This window comes from Copidosoma floridanum, unplaced genomic scaffold, assembly GCF_036245765.1.
Source record: "Copidosoma floridanum isolate Cflo_tuat_1 unplaced genomic scaffold, Cflo_Japanese_pri ptg000012l, whole genome shotgun sequence".
Classification (NCBI taxonomy): domain Eukaryota; kingdom Metazoa; phylum Arthropoda; class Insecta; order Hymenoptera; family Encyrtidae; genus Copidosoma; species Copidosoma floridanum.
In genome coordinates this window covers 6,601,584-6,622,310 of record NW_028321889.1, presented here as the reverse complement: position 1 = coordinate 6,622,310, position 20,727 = coordinate 6,601,584, and the positions used below count along the sequence as shown (strand labels likewise).

The following is a 20,727-nucleotide window of genomic DNA, read 5'->3' as shown; positions in this document are numbered from 1 at the left end:
TATTACGTTTACATTTATTTTATTAATAAGTCTGTTGTTGAAATAGCAATAAAGGCCTACCCGCTTCTGCGCATCAAATTTTTTTTTCTTTATTTCGTTACTTTTTTTTTTTCTCGTAAAGCATTTATTAATCGTTTATTTACTTATTAATTTTTTCATTTGTTTTTTCAATGAAAGTTTTACTTTTTTGAAAAATAAATTTCTCGATCTTTTATCATTGGTACATACACGCAATGTTAAATCATATGTTGTTCGTGTCAATTAAATGCTTCGCATAATACAACGTTATACTTCTTACAACCGAAAAGACTTTTTACGAAAAATAAATAAATACGTAACATATGCCTACGAAAAGCGTAAATTGAAAAAAAAACCTTATTTGCTACTTCAATTAAATATGCGTTTTTAAATATAAAAATACTCAATACGATTGCCTTATTGTTTTTAACGTTTTTACGGTCGAAACAAAATTTATACGTAATTGCAACAAAGTTCAAACTTTCAGCAAACAAATTCGTCTTTTTTTTTTCTCTTTTTTGTATTCATCACTTTTAGTTAGTCGACTCTTTTTTCTAGTGAGGTCAAATGTTTACACATCTAACATTACATCAACCACGTAAAAAACCATTTATTTCACGGTTTTCAGCTAATTTGTGTAGCAAAAACTTTACAAAATTTACAAATCACATACAAGCTTGAAATAATTTTAATTTTCAATCGTTTCTATTGACAAAGCAATGTACAAGAAAAAAATCATAAACTGATTAAACTATTAAAGATAATAATGCTGCATTTATACAGTTAATCTAAAGTACGTTTAAATTATTTGCACCCATTAAAATGCCACTTCTTGTTGAATAATTTAATTGCAATAGTGACGGTTTCAGATCAAATATTAAAAATTTTATAAAACTGTAAACTACACATTAAAGCGAGTATTGAATTTTTATTTGTGCTTTCTTACACAATTTTGTTCATCTATTTTATTCAAAGAAATTATTTTTAATAAGTCATCCACAGTCGCAATACTATACAAGCTAATAATTTTTTATCAATATGTACAACTGCAATCATCTTTTTAATTGCAAATTATTCTTGCTATTCTAGGGTTCATCAAAAGGGCACATTTCCACTCATTTTCACATTATTACATTATTTTATGTAAGACCTCAATTCTCACAAATACTGACAATTTTTTTTTTACCTGCATTAAAAAATTTCTATAAGGTATTATTATACATTTTTTTGCTATGTACAACACAATTTTTTTTTTTACAGTATTGCTCAAACGTGTAAATAAAAAATGACAGACGGATGAAATTTCGTTATATTTCCTTCTTAGTAGTAGTATACTATAATTTAAATCATGTGTCAGTCCACACTTTATTGATTTAAAAATATTTTACAATATTTATAGGTATTTGTTCATTTACATTAACATTCGATCTGCATATCTATATTCCTCTCATCTCGAAAATATAATCATAAGAGTAATAACAATATTGATTTTATTACAAGAGGGCAAATTATCCTAGACTTGTAGAGCCAGAATTTTTCCATATAAGTACGTTAATAATGTTTTTGTATAATACTTTTTATAACATTTAAACAAAGTATTCCTCGAGGATTTCGGTTTTCCGAAAAAATCTTATGTATACACAAAAAATATAATGTTAAAAAACAGTTTCATAAAAAAAAGCCCTTGAGATATTCTACAAAACTTTTTTTTTATTGAAAATTTAAATAGTATGTTTGTTGTCCATCACATTGATTTACACGCGTTTAAATTAATTTTTCAAAATGAAAACTAAGGAATTCATGATATTAAAATACTGAGAAAGAGATAAATCATTAAATATTCATAAGTAATTTATTCAAATAATGAGTATTTATAATGACAATTGTCTTTTTTTTTTTTTTTTTTTTTTTTTTTTTTAATGAAAGAATAGTTAAGTGGTCAAATTAAAGTACAAAAAAAAAATGAAAACCTTAAGAATAAACGAATCGCTAGAACGCGATCAACACAAATGTAAAATATGCACACGACAAAATATACATATTTTATCGGACTCTTCTTTTTTCTTTTTTTCTTTTTACTTTACAAACGTATCCATCGCTCACTTGATACAACTAATAGTAAAAATGTGCAAAACTACCGCAACCACTACGAACACGAGCCGATCCTCAGCTATGTATTTGTGGATGAAGCGGGGGAGGAGGAGCTCCGGTTAATTCAGTCCAGCGGGTTTCAAAAAAGTTGCGCATCCCATGGCCGGCTTTGCCCACAGGACTATCATCTTCGTTAAAGACCTCGCAGTTTATAAACATTTGCCTAACATCGGCGCAAAAGTCGTCTCGCGATTTATATCTATAATAACGAGAAAAGCCTTTTTTAATTGTAATTGTTGTGAAAAACAAAACTACAGCACTAAACATTGATGATGAAATTTTTTTTTTTTTTTTTTTTTTTTTTTATATATATAAAATAATGTAAACCACAAAACTTGTGCAACACAATTCAGGATGAACAATAAATGTACAACTAAAAACATGAAAATACAATGGTAAAGGAGCAGAAATGAAAAAAAAGAGGGAAAAGTAACGGTGATGTAAAGCAAAGTAAAGCAAGGCGAGATTCAGAGTCAACTTACACACAGTCTTGCAACTTCTTCTTGATTGTACTAAGATCCATAGGAGTTTTAATGATTTTCTTGTAAGTTGGAAATTGTTTGGTGTTAACTGGTAAGAGAAAAGGCCACGCTTCGTCTTGCTGTTCTAATTGTTCAAGAAGAATTTTGCAGGGTGCAAGTTCTCGCTGTTGCTTTTTTGTTAAACTTTTACCGACACCTCCTTCTTTTCTCGGCGAAGCTGTTGGTGTCGGCGGTTCTGACGAACTCACATCCTCTACATGTGTATTTGAGGTTGTCGACGGTGTCGGACTGCGGCCCAGAATAATACACGAATTACTATCAATTATCTCACTTTCATACACAACATACCAGCTTCTAAAAGCTTTAGGGCTTCTATCCAATGAGTCAATGGTGCAAAGGTTTATTAATTACCACATTCAAATTTTATATATCAGATTTTACACTCGGAGTTTTTACAAAATCGAAAAAACATTGTGCAGGACGGTCAACTTGACGACAAGGTATGGGAACGTGCATAGTTCCAAACTATTACCTTACCGTGACGTTGAAGTAATATTTAGATATCCATATAAATAATAATACTAACTATAATATTATTAATAATAATAATAATAATGATAAAAATAATATTAATAATAATGATAATGATGATAAAAATATAAAATAAATATACGTATATATAGTGTGCATTGATCGCGTTGATGTCGCTACTCAATAATCATCTTTAATAAGGCATTTAATCGAACTTTATAGTAAATCATCAGGTGGAATATGATAGAATCATACATGTTGATACGAGCAGTGAATTTGAAATGTGCTAGCGGTTGCGTATGAGTAAAAGCTCTTGGCGAACGAAATATGAGTGTGTTTTCATGTAAATGTATGATGTGCACGCGCGCGTGAGAGTGTGTTTTTACGCGTACGTCACGCGGATGTGTTACATATCGTACAGATACTTCTAGAAATGATTGAGAGTTTATCTTGTAATTCGCAATGGTAAACCTTGTAAATAAAACACGTTGGACCAACGAGCCGACACATTTGTTTTGCTTTTAACGTAATCACCTAGCTGGTGGATGATCGGAACTTTCACTGTCTCGCGTGCCTCCTCCTTTTTCTCCCTTGTGACTTCTCCGGCTGCTATTCCTCTTCTTTGGCTGTTTACTGTGACAGTTCAAACAATACCATTTCCCTCTGGGCATCTGAAATAACGTACACATAAACAAATATTATATGTTTCTTTTTTTTGTGTTTGTTCTGATGGTTGTGTTGAAAATTAAACGGCTACGAGAGCAGTAAAATATAGTTACCTTTGGCATAACAGGATTATGGCAGTCGGTGTGGTAAGCCCTTGGACAAAGCTCGCAGAGAACCAAGTTTTTGCCGACTCGTTTACCGCAGACAAGACAGTTTCTTTCTCCTGTTGCCTTGTTCATACATTCATGGCAATACCTATAATGATAATAAAAAAAAAAAAAAAAAAAACGTTTTTTAATATTTTACCTCTCTTTATGATGATTGTCATTCAATGCAGAACGAATACTTACCAATCGCCATCGGGAATGTTTTCCATTTTTGGACGGAAGCAATAAGTATGGTAGCCGCGATCACAGCCATCACAGAGTAACAATTTATCCTCATTGTCGCCACTATGACAAAATTGGCAGTTCTGCAATTAAAAAAAAAAAAAAAGATACGCTTAACAAAGCACACCCAATAATACAGTGAAAGTATTAAATTGGCACCACGGATGATAGTTCATGGTTTGATGAAAATGATGGTAACGCTGATTTTTTAAGTGACTTAGATCTTGCGTCATCGTACAGCTTTAAAATCGAAGATTCAACCAGCAATAATTGTGGGTATGGTGCAATTTCAATGTTTTTACCCAGGTTCTTGCAGAATGGTCTGTACTATCTTTGTAAAAATAATAGACATAAAGGTGCATTTTAGTGTCATGAAGTGTCGAGGGGATGTTGAAGTACGAGGATGGATTGGTTAGTATGTTAGTATAAATACCCACAGAAGCCTGAATAGAAGACAAAAGCTGTATAATTTTGCGCGATCGAACGCTCCGATTTTGCAGCCTGACGCGTTGCGACTTTTTAGCTGACTTAAGACTCACAGCCTTCATGATGCTCTTGTCCCAAGCGATGCTGGCCTCGAGCATGTACAGTGACATGGCCAACTGAGCCGAGGTGTGCGCTCTCGCCGTTGCCTCGCGCCAATTGTTCAGGCCACGTGGCGTCGTCTCCTCCGGAGGTCCTGTCGTCGATCCACCGTCGTTTGATGAGTTGGAGCCTCCCACGTTGGCGTTGGCAGCAGCTGCTGCAGCCTGCTCTGCCTTCAGGGCGGACAGATTCGGATCGCCGGTACTGTGAAATTAAATACGTCAGTATTGCGCACGTTTCACTGCTTGTCTCGCGTACCATCCATAATCACGTAACATACCAAATGCCAAGGGGTGGCTTGAGGTATCTCCTCTCGATGGCAGCCTCGAGGGATAGTAGCCTCTGACGTGCCTGCTCCACGGCGCTTATCTGTTCCATTTCGTGTAGTTTTTCGAGCTCCTCTGCTTCCTCGGTACCCGCTCGAGGTGGCAATTTCCAGCCTTTGACTTGCATACTGGCATTCGCGACCTTGTCCTCGAGCGCCTCGACCTGCTCGAGAAGCTGGGCATCGACGCGCAGCGCGACTTCTCGGCTCCAGTCTTCCGGGTCATCGGACTCTGGGATGGAAACGGGATCGTTGGCGTTATCTTCGCTGTCGGACAGATCAGTGGCTGCCTGGTTTCCCGGGTCGACGTGGATTTTACCAGTCACTGCGAGAAAAGACTCCATCGCTGCCCAGGTTGTACGTTTAAGCTCTTTCTCGCGGACACCCCTCGAGTGCAAATTCTCCAGGACATCTTGGAAAGTGTCCACGTCCGTTATTCTCCACCAGCCGTACCTTAAATCTGAAAAGACGACGTTGTATTTTCATATTCTTTTTTGTTATTTAACGGGAAAAAAAAAGTTTGCTACTGCGCATGTACCTGACGGTACTGGTTTCGCTTCTCCCGGGGGTGGCAAACCGTGAATCTTGAGATACTCCAATTGTGCAGCCTCATCTTGAGTGAGAACGAGTGGGGCTGGACTATCGCACCTCTCGTAGTTCGGACTAGCAGGTGGGAACATTGGTATTTTCAATTCGGTGGATTCGGCCACACCAAAGATCTGTTTCGTGCTAGAGCCGGGCGTGTCGCAAGTTTCACGAGGAAGAATTGAAAACCAATTTGCCTCGTCGCCAGTGTCATTGCCTGAAATGAAATTTGTTATCTGTCTACTCGATCAAGTCATTGTAAGTACGTATAATAACTGTCACCAGCATCCAATAAACCTTACCAGAAGGAAAACTACCGTTCAATTCCTTGCCGTTGGGCAAATTGAATTTGTCTCCGTTTGCAATTGCCTCGGAAATTTTGTCTTCCATCTTAAGGCCGTCGAGCTTTGGGGTGCCATCATCGCCGTTTGGACAATTTTCCAATTTTTCGGGCTCCTCCGTCTTAACGTTTACGTCTACGTTGTCAGCAAGTTCTTGTTTTACTTTGTCCGAACCCTCGAGTTTGTTTGCCTTGGCTACCTCGTCATCCTCGTTGTCGTCAGCCACGATATCTGTTTCTTTTTTCACCTCGTCAGTCGAGTTGTTGGTCAGCTCGGAGTTGCAGTGATTGTTATGCACGCTCTTATTATCGTTGCTATTTGTTTGTTCGGTCGAGTTTTGCTCAACAGCAACGTCAGCAGTGGGTTTCTCGGGCTCCCGCTCCTCGTCGTCATCGTGCGTAGCATCGTTAAGAGACGCGTCGCTGATATCATTGGGCCCGTTACTTTGCCACTGTTTCTGCTGTTCAGCCTCGCTCGGTGGCTCTTCTTTCGGCGGCGCGTTCTTGTACTTTTCGTCCAGCTCAGCCTGAAGCGGGAGCACTTCCGGCTCGGCGCTCTCCATGGCCTCGACGAACACCCCACCGGCACAGGGTAACTCCCAAAATCGTCTCCAGTACCTATCCTGGCCGAATATGTGTGCTCGCAGCTCCTTGGACGAACCGTTGAGCTTCTGAAGCTGCTCCTCTGACTGCTTGAGCAACTTGTCGAGCTTCTTGCCAAGCTCATCGGCCGACAGATTTTTGTCCTCCTCCTGGAAACAACGCAGGAAAAAATCAGTCGTAGCCTCGTCACGGGAAATAAATACAACAAAGCACTCACCTCCTCGGGCTGGGTGCCCTCGCTCTCGTTCTCCGACATCTCCTCGTCATGGGCCTCGTCCTCGTGATGCGACTCATCGTGCCCGGCGGGTGCCGGGGCTGGCGCTGGAGGCGGCGGTGGTGGTGGAGGTGGTGGCGGAGGTAACGTCGGGGAAGTCGGCTGTTCGTTCACCTCGGGCTCTTTCTTATTCTCCACCAGCAGAGCGTCACTCGCGTCAGCTGTGGTACTGGTACCAGTAGTAACGGTACTGGTAGCAATCGTGGGACTGGTACTACACGCGTCAGTGGCGGACGCCACCGTCGTCGTAGGCGTCCCCACTGACACCGTCGTCGTAGATGTACTATTATTATTATTCGTCATCGCTAGAATTGTTGTAGTCGTCGTTGCCGATCCAGCCATAACCGAGGCTCCCACCGCCATCAGAGGAGTCAAACTGATGCCGTCGGCGGACTTGTTGACGATGACACCCACGGCCTCCATGCGCTGCTTACGCGCGTGCAACTGTCGTAGCTTGCGTATCTTGGTGTCGAGGAGAAAGCGCTCCTTCTTGAGCTGGGCGACGTTCTCGAGGCTCTGCTCGATCTGGCGGGTGACCGCCTTGTTCTGGAGCAGCTCGTTGCAGAGGAACGCGAGCATTTGTGCCTTGTGGGTCGGGTTGAGCGCGAGGAAGGGCTTGTCCCGCAGACGCTCGGACATGCGCCAGGTCTCGTTGCTGTGCAGGTGCTCGTAAAACTGGGCGTTTTTCCCGCTACCCGTGGGAGGCCCGTTATCCGTCGGTGCGTTCTGGTGGTGGTCGGCGAGCCTCTTGTCGCGCTCGCGCTCCAAACAAACCCCCGTCAGAGCCTTGACCTCGCCGGTCGCATTGGCGTACAGGTAGATGCGCAAGACCTCGCTCAGGTTAGCGTGGGTGATGTCTGCCTGGCGCAAGCTCTGCCCAAGTCCAGTCGTATGACGCGCCGGCTGGGGTATGCCGGGATCCTCGATCGCGCAGACGAGCAGGTGAGTCATCACCGAGAGTAGCTCTTCCTCGGCTTCCTCGTCGTTGAGCAGGGCCGCTTGGAGGCTGCGCAAACTCGGCAGCGAGTCCATGTCGAAGCCGAGGGTCTCGCCAAAGTTGTGAAGGAACTCAAATACCATGACGATGTCGGCGAACGCTTGGCCGCTCAGCCTGAGCCCCGGCAGCCGGCGTAGCTTCGGCAGGGCCTTCTGGTCGGCCAATTCCATGTCCTCGACGGGCTTGCGGATCTGCTCGACGAGCTCGAGCTCGAGCCGGCGCTGCTCAGCCCGGCGCTCCTTCGAAGCAATCCTCTCGGCCCGGGCTTCTAGCCTCTTGCGTTCACGTTCCTCCATTTTACGCCGATTCTCCAGTGCCCGGATCAGGTTCATGTGCTGCCGCCTGCGCTCTCGCTCCTGTCAAGTGGAATAAGAAACAATTGAGATTAAACTATACGCTACTTTCTACGGGTTACAAAAACGTCCACCACCTTTCGTGTCATGCACACTATCTACACAAAATTAGGTGTACCAAAATAACCCACTCTCGTGCAATTCACTTGGATGCTTTTTTTATCGGTAATTGATCACCGATCGCGTTTTGAAGAAAGTTCGTACATTCATACGCAACACATGTAACGTAAATTAATTGTGAAATAACGGGTATTAAAAGCAAAAAAATTTACAAAAGCGGTGTCTGAAATTATTGAGGCAATATTTTTCATCACAGTATCCATAGGAGGTACAAGCGGGCGTTAGAAAAAAAAAAAAAAAAAAAAAAAATGCAAACTGCGTGTGGTTTGAGTTTATGATCTGATAATGTGCCTGTTTAATGCAAGGGAGATAACGTCGATATCAATGGGACGTACCAGCTCGACGGTGTAGAGCATCTCGCGCTGCTTGGTCAGCTCCTGCATGTACATCTGTAGCACAAAACACATCCAAGTCCACCAGTGCTCAAGCCAACACTACGTATACTAATACTCTAAGGATTGTTTTGTTCTCGTTGCCAACCATTGGCTTTCTTTCGTTCAAATATAATTTTTTCCTTCAAGTGAGCTACTTGCGCGCAAAACTTTATTTTTTTATTTTTTTTTTTTTTCATCCGAAATTTTTAACTTGTTGATAAGTTGAAAAACACGTGATTCCGTAAAAACTATTCGTTTGCTATTTTACAAAAATTTTACTAAAAGCTTTTAATCGTGATTTATTCGTCAACAAGTGCCTTTTAGTTAATTTATCAAATTGTATGATTTTCTCGTGCAATCGTTAGAACGTTTATCTATTTTTTTTTTTTTTTTTTCAGTTAACACTTGGCGAGTGTTTAAAATTCAATAAACAATACATTGTATGATTATTTATTCGAAAAAAAAAATTTTTTCTTGACGATTCGTAAAAATAGCAGAAAAAGAAGATAATGTGAGAATTCTAACTACTTCTACAGCACACGATAGAAGTAATTCAGTAGAAAATCACTCGCAAAAACTCTGCCCTAGCGTTGCATCTAAGCAGTACCAACCTGTTCTTTCAGTATAACTGCTTGTTGCCTCTTCATTTCTCGTTCCTACGACAAACAAACAAAAACAAAAAAAAATTGTAGTTGAAAAAAATACAAAACGTATGCAATAAAACATTACGCGGCTGCAACAAAACAACGGATTAGATGATTTACCTGTTGCTTACGCTGTTGTTCTTCCAAACGAAGTTTTTCCACTTCTTCTTGGCGCTTTTTACGGGCCTACACATAAATTTTTATTTTATTCATCTTTAAGATTCCCACCCCATGTATCATGTACTGTAGAAAGGATATAGCAAGCATCAACCAAGACGATCGTGAATAATTGCACTCATCGTTTTTTTTAACTAAATGTTTGTATGTATAGATAATGTATAAAAATGTTCAGGTACACATTATGATAACGATACGGCTTTAGAGGTACTTTTTCGTAAGATTTTTTTTTTTTTTTTTTTTTCTTCAACGTAAAGTATAAAAATGTGTCAGTGTGTAATTTACATTAAGTATCGTTCTATGCACATTAGTCGTTACTAACACAATCTTTTTTTTCTATTTCATCAAACAAGCTTCGTATCAACTATTTGTTGGTTCTATCTATGGAGTATACGTCTACAAGCACAAAAAATGTTTTTTTTTTTTTTTTTCTTGTTTTGAATTCGACTATAGTTGGATGAGAAGAAAAAAAAATTTTTTTTTGTAATTTTTGAACGTATAAATGCTAAATCTGAGAGATTTTACTGTTTGTAAAAAAACTCATTGAAAGAAGAAAAAATAATGTTTTCAAATATTTCAAAATTTTTAATAAGCATGCACTTGACAACTAGAGAAAAAACATTTTCATCTACTAAAAATATGTATAATATACACCAAGCAAAAAAAAGAAAATAGAAAAGAATTATCGTTGAACCATAGCACAAGCATGAAAAGCATAAAAAATCCACATGTAATACGTATTAGATGATAAAAGCATACGAGATAATAACCAACACCAGAACGAATTTTAAGATTTATTTACAAAGACGGTGTCCACAGTAAATAATGGCGAATTTTATAAATACCTATGTAGTCGTTCCCATGCAACAGATATAAGCTCGCCTATTGGAATATGCTTGGTCTATTGTTTTTGATCTTTTTTTAATTTAAAAATATTTTGCATGACTTGGGAAAAAAAAAAAAAAAAAAAAAAAATATTTATATATTCACAAGAGAGTATTAATTGGAGAGAAAATAAAATAAATTCTAACTACGTAAAAAATCTGAGATTCATATAATATAAAGTTGGCATGCCGTGTGATTATACAGCTAGCTGTTATACATAGTGACAGGAGAAGCTAGGCACAGAATAGTATTGCGACAATTGATCCACCTACAATTACATCAGCTCGTCTAAGACATTATTTCTAGCGTGCCTAGCAATAACTAACATATTCATCATCGTAATTTTCATCCTTCTTTCATTTTATTTTATTTTTTATTTAAGAGCTAATCTTTCTTTTCTTTTTTTTTCCTCGTTTTTTTAATCGATTGATCATGGGTTCGATTTTTCAGCTTCCGCACGCTTATTCCAAATTTTCGCTGCTCTTCGTTGGACGATTACATTTCATTCGTGCTTTTTTCGTGGTCTTCGATGGTTTTAAAATGCAACTCTTAATCATATGACTGCTACTAATTTGCGTGCAAATCATTTAGTTGTATCGAATCAAGACGGAGGCACGGCACCTTCGATTCTTGCTTCAACACAACCGTCAAACAAACTCTATGTCTATGTGTAACTGGCACTGTTAATGCATCGTTGCTCATCAACGATGACGACGACGACGACGACAACAACAACATCATCACAAAATAAAAAAATAAAATCCACGAGCTACTCTAACAAAACAACTTCGAGTTGGTCATTATCATTGTTATAATCAAACAATCACTCGTCAAACAGTATAGTAGCATGAGTTCACATTTTTGGTACACATCATCATATCATTCAGTTTTTTTTTTTTTTTTTTTTCTATTCTAGATGTTATAAGTAGTTCATCAAGGTAAATCGCACAAAATGCAACTACTCGGCTAGTAGAAGGCTTGCCGTGACAATAAAGACATACGGTACTACATCAGTGCCGGCGAGCCCCCTGTTTTCGTAATAGCGTCTTGTATTCTAGCCAAGCTTTTCACATCATTTCTATAATCACTTCTACACAAGCTTGAAAAACAAAAATGAGCCTCTAAGTCAACTAAAAATCAACTAATTGGTATATATATGTATATAAATATAATTATGTTGTATATGTATATTATCATCAAAACAGTAGGCCCGAACGAAACTGTGTATATTAGACGCGATGTCGGCCCATCGACGCTCTTCTCATACGATCATTATACACTCGCTCGCTTGCTCGTCTAAACTTTGCACGAGTCAAGAATAAAAAAAAAAAAAAAAAAAAAAAAAGTTAAAGTATAAGCTTTTAGTACGTGTACTAATACAAGTTATCGATTGTCATGCAATGTCAAAGAAAATATATATAAGAAACAATAATCGTACAACTATTCATTTTACTCCGCTCTCTTTAATGGCCTTCTCATGTATCTACACAACGTACGCAATCGTTGTTCATTTATTTCATGTGATATTTTACTTTTGCACAGTTTTCGTTGAACAATTTCTAATTGAATGTATATAATTGGTGCAGTGTTTGACATAACATCATCATTATCGCGAACAGTATCATAAATATTATATCATCGGTCACTCAACATTTTTGTATAAACATGTTATATAATATACTTTGGTGTGCAGATCATAGGCGTGTATACTTAATATGCGTTCAGACAAGTAGAAGCCGATGCGAGCATATAATATATACGTACTTATCTAAATGTGTAAGTGTATTTTGATGGATGTGTGCTTCTGTGACGCGAAAAAGGGATTGATCCGCATCATGTACAATTAAGATTTGTTTTAGCATTCATATGTTGGTACTCTCTTCGTTACACGAGCCAAGGAAAAAGAAGAGGTGTACAGGCAAAAAAGTAAACGTAATAGCTCGGTATCATAAGCAGAGAAAAGTAAAGTTTGAGACACAAGGGATTTTTTTTTTTTTTTTTTTTTCTTTTGGGGTAGAGGTACAGATTATATTATCGATCAAAGGGTCCACCGGTGTGAGTGGGAGTACGTGACACGAGTATAGGGCGAAAGAAATGCGCTATTATGCACTTTAGAGCTAGGAGACAGAACAGTATATATAATATGTAGTATAGTAGTAGTAGTAGTAGTAGTAGTATATAGCTGTCGATTGCTCTGGGTCTCAAGGCCGCGTCTTACCTCGAGGAGCTCCTGAGTTTGAGTGTGGCTCTGAGCTTGCTGCAGGTGATCCGGCTGATGCGCCGAGGGCACGACGCTCGGCTCGCTCGCCGAGGTCGTGCTCAGCTTGGTAGTCGTCAGAGTCATGGGTGTGGTGAGAGACGCGGGCGTCTGTTGCTGTTGCTGCCGAACCGGTGAGGGAGATCGACGCTGTTGCTCTGGCTGCAGCTGCTGCTGATAGTGTTGTTCTTGTTGCTGTGCCGAGGCTAGTGTCAGAGATTGGAGTATAGGCGAATGCTGAGTTTGGACAGATGCAGCAGCAGCAGCTGCAGCGGCTACGGCGACGGCAGTCGCGGAAGGCCCGTGGCTTATGATCTTCTTGGCGGTCTCGACGTCTAGGTCCGAGTGCATCATATCGCGGGATCTCCAACTGTCGCATATGGATTGTCTATTTTTCCATATGGTCGCCACGGTGCTGCTCGCCAAGCCAAGTTCTCGGGCGACGTCGCTCTTGCTCTTGCCGCGCTCGATCTCTTGGATGATCTTCATCTTCTGTTTGATCGTGAAAGCGAGCCGCTTACGACCCTGCGTTATACATTGCAAAGCGCGGCCGGACGTCAGTCCATCATCTCATTTTTCACTATACGTACTCGTACTTTTTTTTTTTTTGTTTTTTTTTTTTTTTTTTCACGGTTTACATTTTAGGTATACATGGTCCCAGACCCCCTCCCTTCCTTTTTTTTTCCACTACTTTTCATCACACTACTGTATATACCACCCTCCCTCCCCCCGCCCCGACGAGTCTTTAATCCCTTAAAATTTTCTCTCTCACTACTTTGACGCGCCATTCCTCCTTCTACATCTAATTTTTTTTTTTTAATTTTTTTATTTAATTTTATTTGTAAGTAGTCGAGTCATATCTGCGCATGTTGTGGTTAAATAATTTTTTGTGGTTGTGGTGGTGGTGATGATGATGGTGTACAAGTGATTTAGAGTGACATAATATATATATTATAATATAGTTGGTTAAAGCGTTGACGTGTGCTCTCACAAAAGTAAGTACATGAGTGTTTTTGGATTATTTTCATAATTAGTGATGCGATAACTGTTTGCTAGTATTATTGTTGTTATTATTATTATTGTTATTGTTGTTATTACTTAGTATTGTGCTCGATGATGAAATGCGTCAGTGATATAAGTTATGGTGGCGTGTATATATAGCTTTTTTTTATTGTGCAACGGGGGCACATTTTGTATATGGTACACGTGTCAAGTGCTGCTTATTAGAGTGTGTTCATTGCTAGTTAGTGATATCAGTTACTTATTAAAAAAAAATTTTTCTTTTTTTTCCAGGAAACTAGGTCTGCGAAATACATTACAATTGAAAGATTTCTCTCTCTTGTACGAAACAGATTTTTTTTTTAATATTATCAAAGAAGATGAGTCATTTACATAAAAAAAAAAAGTTACAACAGCAATATCTGGTCAAAAATGACCTTTTTAATGAAATTTTTTTTCTATAAATATTAAGTTAATCAGGTAGAAAATTGAATAAATGGTTTATTTGGAACTGAAGGGTATAAAAATGATCAAATATTTTACAGAAAAACTAAGACAGTGACTGAGATTATTATATTATTATAGTTAAAATGTGGTATCAAAAAAAATAACAAAATCTCGATTAGTAATTTTAACGAAATTCAATGAAAAAAAAAAAAAAAAAAAAAAAAAAAAAAAAAAAAAAATATTTCAATCGTTACAAGTTGATTCTCCTGTCACTATCGCTAGCAAATTTTCTTAGGTCAATGTATTTGTGTAACACGTTTGCTGAGGTATGTTTGTGGAATATTTAAAAATAAATAGTATTCAAAGTAGTACGTAAATTCTTAATATCATATATATCTGTATGAATGTGTGTATGTATATATATACACACTGACGTCAATTACAAAAGGTACTAGATAATAATAATAATGATGGAAAGAAATACTTTCATGGATAAAAAGTATGAATATAAAAAAAAAATATACGTATATTTTATATATATATGATACATAACACATAAAGAGCATGCGACACGCACGACAAGTTGATAAAAAATACAAAAAGTAAAAATCCCAAATAGAAAGTATTTTGTTGATGAATGAAGGAGAAAAAAAAAAAAAAAAAAAAAAAAAAAAAACAAGATTAAAACTAGACGTGATTTAGAATGATAAGGCGCACTTACCTCGAGCAATTGTTGATTCCGCAGCTCCCTTTCTCTCCGCACGGCCTCTTGCCTTTCCGTCTTTTCTTGCTCCTTTATCAACCTGTTGAATTCAAAGGTAAGGTTAAGTTCCTTCGTGGCCTCGTAATCCTCCCAAAACAACGTAACGCGCGAATACCCGTGTCGTCGCATCCTACCTGGCCTGCTCCTTGTTTCGTTGCGCTTCTTCCTTGGCCAATTTTTTCATGTACGCCAGCTTGTCCCGCTCAAACTGGCTGTTAACTTTAAACTCCCGAAAGCCACCGACGGCTCTGAGATCATCAAGCCTCCTCGCTACCTCTTGGGCGGGTAGCCTCACGAATTCGGCCTCCGCTAGGCCCATCGTCGGCTGCAGAAAGTCACCAACGAGTGGCCGCGAGGAGAAAGAAAAGTTGACCGCGCTCAAGTCCGAAACGTTCTGCAGCTCCAAGAACTGCAACCACGCACACACGATGTACTTCAAACGTCAGTCCGTACGTAAAAGAAAAGAAAAAAAAAAAAAAAGTCCACACAGACCTTCAACAGTTCGGAGCTGTTTCTGAAGATCTTTCCACAGGGACTGTAGTAGGTGACTTCGCCCTTGATGACGCCCGTCCTGCCAAGGCCTCGGATGAGCGTCTCTCTCTTCCAGCCACGTTCGAGCGGCAGCTGCAGCAGTTCCTTCTCGTAGTGCTGATTGAGCTTGCGCTTCTTCGGCCCAGCCGCGCCGTCGTTGTCGTCATCCGTGTCCGAGAGGACGTCGGTATTGCTGCCGCTCTCGCTGGTCACGTCCATGTTGCTCTCCTCCCCCGATACCTCCATCAGCTTGTTCTTCATCTTCTCCTGGAGCGAGCGCTGAAACAAGCGAGCACGAAATTAAATTTCAGATAAAGTTTTATAGGAAAGGAAGGGTATATCATACAGAGGATCGATAAAGAGAGAGGAGACACTCACCTGTTGCTGGCCCTTGTCATCTACCGCGTGGCCGAGCTGACCTCCGAGAGCCGACGCGTGCTGCTGTTGCAGCTGGGCCGCGAGGATGTTGGACCTGAGCAGCGCGACCTGGTGCGAGAGCGGCACGTTAGGGTCGAGGCCAGGGGTAGGTTTGATGCCGAGAGCCCGGCTCTGGGCGAGCAGCGACGCTACCGTGTTTTTCTTCGGCTTGGAGACGCCCCGTCCGAGATTGCGGGGCCTGTCCTTGTGTTGGTGCTGCTGGTGCTGCTGTTGGTGATGATGGTGATGGTGTAACTGGTGGTGGGGCTGTAGGTGAGCCACCTGGGGGACGCTTTCGTTTTCCTCGCTGCCGCTGCTCGGGCGCTGAGGCGAGTCGGCCGCCGCGAAGAGCTGAGCAAGGGAGGGACTCGCAGCCCCCGGTCCGAGCGCTGCTGTCGAGTTCTGGGGTACCCTCCTGGGCTTTGGGCCGGGCTTGCGTCTCGCTGAAATTCGTTCACCTTCATTTTGCGTTGGCATTTGAAAAAACCCGCTGCCACTAGCTGGCAGGGAATCTCTTGGGACTCTAGTCTACTTTGTGAAGATCATGAAGAAAATCATTTGAAATTTCGTCAAACAAAAAGTACCCGTAAGCTTTACATCCAATAAAAATTGTACACTCATCATCCGATTTGTAACTTATGAAATTCGCCAATTTTTGATCGCCAATCACTTGTATTTGAAAACGTTTATCTAATTTAATTTCAAACTCCATATTTTATCCCTAATTAATGAAAAAAATGTGAATATTACCAAATGAAAGCTCATAAAAAAATTACTTGTCATGAAAAAAGGAATTCGAGGATGGAGGAAAAAAAGGGGGGCTAGGGTGAGAAAACTAACGACTCACAGGTCCGATCCGAGGCAAGCAGCGACTGGCTGAGATTGCTGAGTTGGCTGAGAGGCTGGCTACCGGCGATGGGCGAGGCCGCGTTTCTCGAGGCCGGCTTCAGCGACAGGTTGAGCGGCGCGTCCACCGAGGCCTCGGCACCGGGGATGGGGCCGTTGCTGGTAGCACCACCGGCACTACTCCCCAAGCCGTAACTCGGGGCGGGCTGGAGAGCCCCGTTGGTCGAGTGGGTCGGTAGCTTGATCAACTCGACCCGGTCCAGCCCCGATTGCAGCTCCCGCTCTCGGTCCCTCTCGCGCTCCCTCATCGAGTAGTCCAACTCGTTTTGGGAGGCCAACGGCTGACCGGCTTGCCGCGTCCTCGAGCGGCCGTGCTGGTGCTTGCTCGGCTCGATAAGCAATCCACCGGCCCCGGCCGAGGACGGAACGGAGGACTGAAGGGCACCACCACCCGCCTGGTGCAAGCTCACGGAGGGCGAGTCGAGCGATATGGTCTTTTTGCGGCCGCGATTCGTCGTGCCGGGCACCTTGGGCCCGACTATGCTCGAGGTGTACTTGATGATCTCGGTGTCGGGTGGCAGTCGTACCCCACCGAGGATGCTGCTAGGGTCGCTGACTACGTTCACGGGCGGCTGAGCCGGACTCGGGACTGGACTCGGGACTGCCGGGACCGGGCTCGGGGCTATCGTCGTCACCGGGACCGACGCCGTCGACCCACCACCACCACCACTACTACTGATGCCCGACTGCTGCTGCTGCTGCTGCTGCTGATGCTGCTGATGCTGATGCTGTTGGTGCTGCTGCTGCTGCTGCTGTTGGTGCTGTTGGTGCTGTTGGTGCTGCTGCTTGTGGTGGCTGGTCTTCGAGGATTTGGATGCTGGGGGGGGGGGGGAGGAGGAAAAAAAGTTTTAGCACCGTTCATCCAGATCGATGGAATGACAAATAATATAAATGGCATCGGCTTACCCTTGTGCGTCGACTTGTGGGCCGAGGATGACGAGGAGGTGGCAACGGAGTTGGTAGTTCCCGTAGCGTTGGAGATGGACCTCGTGGGTGAGTGCGAGTGCGAGTGAGCGGCGTGCGAGGCTGGTCCCGCCAACAGTCCAGGTGGGTAGGGGGGCAGCAGGCCCTCGGCACCGGGTGGGAAGCCGGGGAGGGCGGCTGCGGCGGCGGCTCCCTGTAGCCTGGCGAGGTACTCCTGGGTGGCGAGGTGGGTGGCCATGGACCACCAGGCGGCCGAGGCCGAGTTGATGCCAAGACTGGCGGCTTGGCTGGCGGCTGCGGCTACACCTAGGGGCCCGAGGCTGGCGTGCGGGTAGCCGGGGGCCGTGGCTGCCCCGTGGGCCGTGCCGAAGCCACCTGGGCCCGAGGCTCCACCCGGTCCGCCGGAGCCTGCCCCGTTGCGCCCGCCCAGGATCGCGTAGGCGGAGGGCAGGTGGTGCCCGGCCAGGCCGTAACCCGCGGGCATGCCGGGAAAGTCACCACGGGGCCAATAAGCTGGAAGAAAACACAGATTCACAAATTTGAGTTTTGTCTTTTTTGTTCATTCAATCTTTGGCATATTTTTTTTCCATGCGTTTAGAATACACTTGTTAGAACCTTTGTTTGTTTCTTGCGTGCAAAAAATTTTTTAAAAAGAAAAATTATAGAGAAATTTCAGCAAAAATTACAGTAAATCAAATGCAAGCTGGCAAAAAAAAAAGAAAAATTATTATTTTTAACAGTTAAAATTAAGGGTTCGAAAATTAAAAATGACCTCAGTCTTAAACTTTAAAAGGATCGGTTGATACATTTTTTATTTTCCGGCATAGAAATTTTTACTCTTCTAACCATAATTGTAACTGTTAAAACAATGATTTTTACTGTTAAAATAATAACTTTTTCCTTCTTTTTTCAGCTAGAATCAGATTTCATGTGTAATTTTTCCTGAAATTTCTCTATAATTTTTGTTATTTTTGAGTGAAAATAATTAAATTACGTCATAAAATGGCAGTTTTTGTTCGCGAGGAGAAAAAAAAAAAACAAAAAAAAACGCGTCTAATAATTTTCGTTAATCCACCTGATGGACCAAATATAATTTTACACTCACAATGCCAGTTGTGCATAACTTTTGTAATCTTTTTTATAAACACGCAGTGCACGCCCCATCAACATTATTGCCTCCTAACTATGTCGTTTATTTTTGGGATGGAATTGTTCTTATATACGTGGATATAATTGTACAACCAATAGGTACAAGCTCCTCGTCGATGTGCGTGGCTGTACCGTATTTGATAACATGCGTTCACACATTGATCCACCGTAACGTTAAAGGAAAGGTCGTCGCGAGGGACGATTTCGCAAATGGGTTGAAATAACAAGTGTAAAGCAAGCACAAGCAGCTGAAAGCATATTATCTTGATGATTATTCAAACCATTACCTCGTACCCAAAGTGTGGCTGTACGCATCAAAGAGACAAAAATATAAGGCGCGCGTGAAATCTGTTAAAAGATTCTACTTTTTGTGGAACCGATTTAAATGATCAACATAAAACTTTTTGTTTTCATTGTTTCTCCTCGACACTTGCCCATACGACTGTGTTGTAGTGGATTTTGTATGTTTAAATATATTTATTATACCTGTAGTAATGGTCGGCCGTTACCATTACCATAATCGATTCGCGTCCTTGAACCGCACCAAGATGACACCGTTGGTACCGATTACATACCACCGAGTACATAATCGACGCCATCGTTATATTACGTGCTTCGGTATATTTTACGACGATGTCATCCTTATACGCATACGTTCGTACGTACATACACATACATTTAAATGATCCGCAACCCCTTCGGCGTAAAGGAAAAGAAAAGAAAAAAAAAAAAAAAAAAAAAAGTAACTCATCCACCCCCTAAGTATACGCTTAATATAACAAGTACGCCCATTTATGAATATTGAAAAATTATTTGTGATTCATGCCACTCTTTTAATAATATATTCCTTTGGAAAACCATAATATGTATATAGTATGGCGGGTATAAGTACACGTATACGATTGACCAACATTGTTGCATGTACATATTTTAATGTTTTACCTTCGATGAATGATCATGCATATAGGTGAAATATCAACAAGATATAGGTAGATGGGCCACTTGTAACAACAACAATAAACAGAATAAACATGTACAGACATCCGGGGAAGGGGAGGGAGGGGTGGGTGGGATTACGCATCACGAGACACTCTTTAGACCGACCGCAAATTGTGACACGCGAACAAAATCATGACAAAACGACAATATAATGTATAAATATATAGCCGAGGTACCATGCTATATTTGCCTATATACCCATTACACGTAACGTATATATGGGTATCGTAAATTGTATAAGTAAGTATACCTATACATAATTGCACTTGCACCCTCTCCGGAGGAGCAACAATCATAATCGTATTCCTCCCAGCAAGTAAGTATATACATACATACAAATCAATATTGTATATGATACTAACTACCTAAGTAGGTACATCACGCGCGTTATACCATGTATTATACAAATGAAGCATAAACGCATCTGCAGAGAGTTAGCTGCACTGTATTACATGTATGCCTGCAAGTGTGTGAGCCAGAGACACCCAAAATTTGTCCCATTCGTCAATATACCTATACTTACGCGTTATGGGGAATTTCTTTCTCTTTTTATCTCCCCTGTAACGTATATTATACTCTCGTCCGAGCTGCTCGCGCGCGCGGGTGTACATATACATGTATACACAAGGGAACCAGAAAGTAAAGTAAAGCAAAGAGAGACACGCAGAGAGAGATAGAGAGGCGAGTCGTCGGTGGTGGCAATCAATAAATATACACAGAGGAAGGAGGAGTAGAGAAAGCCATGCAGCCCCGTATAGGTATAGGTATATTATGCGTATATGAGAGAGAGAGAGAGAGAACATTACACACACACACACACGCGCGCGCGTATTATA

The 20,727-nt window shown here is 41.3% G+C and overlaps 1 protein-coding gene across 2 annotated transcripts in view; it reads right to left on the bottom strand.

Annotated features, from left to right (window-relative positions):
* Positions 1-38: 38 nt before the first annotated feature.
* The window catches only part of LOC106635723 (bromodomain adjacent to zinc finger domain protein 2B), a 37,632-nt gene continuing 16,943 nt past the window's right edge, over positions 39-20,727 (bottom strand). The window contains exons 5-24 of one of the 2 annotated variants that reach the window (XM_089590534.1): positions 17,726-18,256; positions 16,761-17,636; positions 15,875-16,356; positions 15,458-15,775; positions 15,100-15,374; positions 14,924-15,005; positions 12,718-13,281; positions 9,558-9,623; positions 9,405-9,449; positions 8,755-8,808; positions 6,893-8,302; positions 6,035-6,824; positions 5,686-5,949; positions 5,103-5,607; positions 4,675-5,026; positions 4,199-4,320; positions 3,962-4,103; positions 3,717-3,853; positions 2,652-2,939; positions 39-2,368 (exon numbers count right to left, since the gene is read on the bottom strand). In XM_089590534.1, the coding sequence (XP_089446660.1) occupies positions 2,185-2,368; positions 2,652-2,939; positions 3,717-3,853; positions 3,962-4,103; positions 4,199-4,320; positions 4,675-5,026; positions 5,103-5,607; positions 5,686-5,949; positions 6,035-6,824; positions 6,893-8,302; positions 8,755-8,808; positions 9,405-9,449; positions 9,558-9,623; positions 12,718-13,281; positions 14,924-15,005; positions 15,100-15,374; positions 15,458-15,775; positions 15,875-16,356; positions 16,761-17,636; positions 17,726-18,256 (7,487 nt within the window). In that variant the 3' untranslated portion in view covers positions 39-2,184. Of the gene's footprint in view, positions 2,369-2,651; positions 2,940-3,716; positions 3,854-3,961; positions 4,104-4,198; positions 4,321-4,674; positions 5,027-5,102; positions 5,608-5,685; positions 5,950-6,034; positions 6,825-6,892; positions 8,303-8,754; positions 8,809-9,404; positions 9,450-9,557; positions 9,624-12,717; positions 13,282-14,923; positions 15,006-15,099; positions 15,375-15,457; positions 15,776-15,874; positions 16,372-16,760; positions 17,637-17,725; positions 18,257-20,727 lie in introns of both variants that reach the window. The other variant, XM_089590535.1, reaches the window with a different exon arrangement.